Source organism: Gastrolobium bilobum, unplaced genomic scaffold (genome assembly GCF_033153095.1).
Source record: "Gastrolobium bilobum isolate Gb01-03AN ecotype WA unplaced genomic scaffold, APGP_CSIRO_Gbil_v1 utg6177, whole genome shotgun sequence".
Taxonomy (NCBI): Eukaryota; Viridiplantae; Streptophyta; class Magnoliopsida; order Fabales; family Fabaceae; genus Gastrolobium; species Gastrolobium bilobum.
In genome coordinates this window covers 65,432-70,355 of record NW_026895619.1, presented here as the reverse complement: position 1 = coordinate 70,355, position 4,924 = coordinate 65,432, and the positions used below count along the sequence as shown (strand labels likewise).

General features: G+C 34.3%; 1 protein-coding gene across 1 annotated transcript; it reads left to right on the top strand.

Moving 5' to 3' along the window:
* Positions 1-422: 422 nt before the first annotated feature.
* On the top strand, positions 423-4,108 carry LOC133284686 (putative serine/threonine-protein kinase). The gene is made up of 5 exons (XM_061481759.1): positions 423-858; positions 1,425-1,573; positions 2,048-2,263; positions 2,965-3,114; positions 3,995-4,108. Exons 1-5 carry the CDS (start codon positions 423-425, stop codon positions 4,106-4,108), a joined length of 1,065 nt encoding a protein of 354 aa, XP_061337743.1.
* The last annotated feature ends 816 nt before the right edge of the window (positions 4,109-4,924 follow it).

The window sequence follows — 4,924 nt, the reverse complement described above, 5'->3', positions numbered from 1 at the left end:
AAACATCATGGTTAATTACTTAATTTGTCTCGGAATGTCTGATATTATCTCACGAGGTCAAATTATATGACATGGGAGTATCCATTCCGTCTCGAATATTCTTTCCCATAATTAGTCTAGCCAACAACATTATAAACAATTTTGAGAGCATCAAGGTACATTGAATATTGGATGGAAAAGAATCTAGATACCCAATTATTCATCAACTATGCTTCATATACAAGTCCCTTGTCTAGATCCCTACGTCCTCTTCTACTAAGCAACCCTTGGAATCCTAGTGCCACAGCATAGTCCCTCCAAAGGCCAAACTTGTTGGGCTCCAATTTCAAGGCGAAAAGAACCCTTCAAATGGAGAACATAACATATAAACAAGCCCTTGTGAATTCACTTTCCTTGTGTTTCAATAGACTGGTCAAACAAAAATGACTCATCCATGCACACCAGTCAAACAAGAAAAACAACACACCAACAACCGTGAAGCACATCATTTGGTTGAACAATTTGAGAGTTCTGTTTGCACTGTTTGCAAGAACAGGAGACCAAAATTTGAATGGAAGAGAGAGTTCACATATGCTGAGCTGTATGCAGCCACACAGGGTTTTTCCCTAAAGAACTTTCTGTCAGAAGGTGGGTTTGGTTCTGTCTACAAAGGGGAGTTGCATGGACTGAAGATTGCTGTTAAACAACATGTGTATGAAAGCCACAAAGGAGAGAAGGAATTCAAGTCTGAAGTTGATGCACTCAGCAAAGCAAAACACAAGAATGTGGTCATGCTTCTTGGATCGTGTTCAGAAGGAAACCATAGGCTTCTTGTTTATGAATATGTCTGCAATGGTTCACTGGACCAACATTTATCACGTATAATCAAAATAAAACCAAACTTAGTTAGTTCATACTACTAAAATTATGGGAAAGCATCCTCTATCTAGGTTTTTTTATTATGATCACGTCTATTTTTTTTTTTTATTACCACGTCATGCGAAAAATCTTAATCATTCATTAACAGATATATGGTCACAAAATTATTGACAAAACTCATAATATGGAGAAAAGAAAATGGTAATTTTGATTTTCTGACCATTGATCAATCAATGAATATCTAAGATTTTTCCCGTGATGTTGTCATGTTAAAAAGAAATTTGAGATGATCTATTTCCTAAAATTATGAATGCATGCATCTCTTGTTATTTGTTAAGATGGATGGCATGCCTTCAAGCAGTGGTAAAATTGCTCTTTGTGACTTGGAGGTCAAGGATTCGCGTCTGAGAAACAGTCTCTTTGTAAAAATGCAAGGATAAGAAAACTGCGTATAATCAACCCTCACCCACGCCCTCGCATGTCGGGGAGCCTTGTGTGGGGGGTTTTGCCCATGCATCTCCTGTTAAGATATTAAAGAGATATTAACTGTGGTTACTACAATGCAGAACATTCTCGTAAACCTATTAGCTGGCAAGACAGGGTGAAAGTAGCCAATGGAACTGCAAAAGGATTGCTGTACCTCCATGAGAACAACATCATACATAGAGATATGACACCAAGCAACATTCTTCTTACACATGATTATGAAGTATTGGTAATAATGTGCACAATCAGTATTTTAGGATAAAAAAATCATGGAGAACTAATTCATTTATGGGTTTTATAATTCTCATTTAACATGAGAATTTGAATTTTCCTACACACACTTCGATTTCCGTGCCAACATGGATCCTACACATAATTTTTTCTAACATACGGATCCCACATACTTTTTGTCTCTACAACATGAGAATTCAATTCTCATGTTGAATGAGAAATATAAAACCCTTCATTTATTTAACAATGCTTCTGCTGCTTTTGTAGAATGGAAGTCTCTACCATCTAGGATTTCATTTGCCATGGATTATTAGAAACACTAAACTCATATATATATATATATATATTTGCTACAACATATTAGTGGTGGATGATTATTTCACAAGTTCTTATAATTGTGATTTGGTTCCACAACCACAAGGTTTTTACCTCATCAAGTTCAAATAACAAAGTCATTTTATGTTTTTTTCAGCTGGGTGATTTTGGTTTGGCTAGAATTGTAGCTGAAGATTCCTCATACTTAACAGACTGTGTTGGAAATCTGGCATATTTTGCACCAGAATATGCAGAATTTGGTAAAGTGTCATGTAAGACAGATGTGTATTCTTTTGGATTGGTTCTACTACAGCTAATAAGTGGAATGAGTGCCACAGACAAAAGACTTGGAGGAAAAGATCTATCTGGATGGGTAAGAATCTGAATACAATAAAGTTGATGCATACAACTAAGTTCCATTTCTTCTTTCTTTATAGTAGAATTTAGTAGTACATACATACCCTACCTGTCAATTGTCATTGCATTTCTCTTATTCTCTTGATCACTTTAAGCAGCAGTTGTCATGTACTTTGGAGGATAGTTGCAAATAAAGATTATTAGAACATGTATTTTAAAACTTCATATGGGTTCATCTCATAGAAATAGTTGTTTTTACGACCGACTCACTGCACCTAAAACAACATTCCTCCCTTATTTAAGAGACATTAGTAAAGCAATACTTAATGAAATGAGAAATAAATTTACATATAATTTGTCTTAGGATGGAATGGAGGATAGCCATTAGCATGTGGAGGAATAAACTCGATATTTCCTTTGTTACAAACAGTGGTCTTTTTTTTTATATTTATCTATTTAATTATTCTCTATTATTTAGTTTTCTTTTCCCTAAATTTTTGCTTATTTTTATTTGGATTCATCGACTACCGACTCCAACTAATCTACCATAAATGTAATGTTGATGTTGATGATGTTGATGTATTCTAAAAATTCTTCTAAAAAATTAAAACTGCAAATTTTTTTGAAGCTGCCTATTGTAGGGGGTCTGAATTTCTTCTCTCAGTTCCTTATTTCATTCAAGGTTCCTAGGAGTTTTAGTTGGTGATTTTTGTGCAGGCTAGACCACTAATGAAAAAAGGGAACTGTCATGCACTTATTGATGGAAGGTTGATGAACTCCCATGACTGTCATCAACTCTTTTGGATGATTCGTCTAGCTGGAAATTGTCTTAAGAATGATCCTCACAAGCGATTGGATATGACTACAGTTAGTCTACAATTGCTATTTCTTTATGCTATACATAATATTAAACATTGTCATCAAAAGTTCTAATATTCTGCTGTTTTTTACGTACAAATAATACCCAACTCATGCCATCTTTATCTTCCACTTCCATATTATAAAAATGCAACTGCAGGACTTTCTTTTAGAACTTTATGACATTCAAGCCCACATTAGTAGAAAAGTGTGATATTAAATATATGGCTAGGATAGCCATTTTGAGTCATATAGTTTAGTCTACTCCTCAATTTACTTAAGCCAGATACACTGTAAAAAAAGGCAAATCCCGGTATATAAGGCTTCTCCACTTACGAAGGTAGGATTAAGGGTCGATTATATACAGCTTTACCATAACATTTCTGCAAATAGGCTATTTTTCATATTTGAACTCGTAACCTCTCGATCACAAGGAGCTATCTTACCTCTGCCCCAAGGCTTCCATCTCAAGCCAGTTAGACTGTGGTTAAAAAAATATGTAGCATGACTTAAGGAACCCAATTTTATTCACTGTAAATTGATGAAAAGCATAAATGAAGACAAATTCCTTACAAACATTAATGACAGAAAATAAATCCAAAAGACCTCAACTACCCCCTACAACCAACTACCCTAATCTCCAAAAGATCCCCAAATTTTTCACTTTTCACTCAATACATGCCTACCTCACTACACACACTCTCCTTTTATTTCCTCCTCTAATATTATTCTAAAAAAATTCCCTCACTAACTAACTCACTTAAAACAATTTATCTGCAACATATAGCATGATTTTGAGTTTCTTCTTAACTTGTTAATTACACTACATATTTTCCCCATAATAAAGACCAAATATCTTTTTCTAATTTTATTTCGTATATTATTATAGGTGACCAAAGCCTTAAGTCAAATAGCCGAAGGTTGCAGTTGCTGCATTGTAAAGGGCTCTTCAGAATCCGAAGGTGGAAGTGGTAATATTGGTAGTTCCAACAAAGCAAAATAAAAAGAGAATGCAAAATGAAATGGATTGTGGATCTCACAGCTTGAAGCTTCAAACTCCCATATTATAATGCCTTAGAAGAGTTTAATATCCTATAGTTTCTCATGGCCATCATCATTTAAAGTAGTTTGTACTCAGATTTTCTCAAGCTAGCGTAACCAAAAGTGTGACTTGGCTCCCAATACCAAGTTCCACGCATTATACCCCAAATTTAACTACATGCACCATATATTGACTTGGCTTTCAAAGGTAGTGTCTGCTACGTTTATTATCCCTAACTTAAAAGTTACAACACAAGCTTCTGAAACATGAAGGGTTCTATTAACAGGTTCAAATAGAAATGCCCTTGTCAATGATAAAAGAAAGCTTCAAAATATTAGACAAAAAGCTAATGGTAGCAGCCAACCATAAACACATCGGTAGATAGATAAACTCAGAGATTATCCTTGTGATCTTGAATCAAACATAAATTGTTACAGAATGGAGAGAATCTTTAATCAAAATTAGTTTTGTTTGCCTGTCTTTGTTCTGCTGCTATCCAGACCATGCACTGTATAGTTCTTTATTCTTATGCAGAACTTGTTCATATATAAATGTTATGTATATGTAACATTAATTCATCCATAGTAGAGTATGTGTGACAAACTTACCATTATATATGTAACATTAGTATGATCAAATTAGATCAACAATGGGATCAATTAATCTTTATCCATGAGCATATGAAAATAGAAAGAATAGTGTTAACTGGACTGATTATAAACTGATAATTTTCCTTCGAAAGCTAAACTATGCATTAATCTTGGTTATGTTTAGATT

Coding starts and splice junctions, on each gene's coding strand:
- LOC133284686 (XM_061481759.1), top strand. CDS start 423: ATGACTCATCCATGCACACCAGTCAAACAAGAAAAACAACACACCAAC. Junction 859..1,424: donor ACTGGACCAACATTTATCAC/GTATAATCAAAA, acceptor ACTACAATGCAG/AACATTCTCGTAAACCTATT. Junction 2,264..2,964: donor GAAAAGATCTATCTGGATGG/GTAAGAATCTGA, acceptor ATTTTTGTGCAG/GCTAGACCACTAATGAAAAA.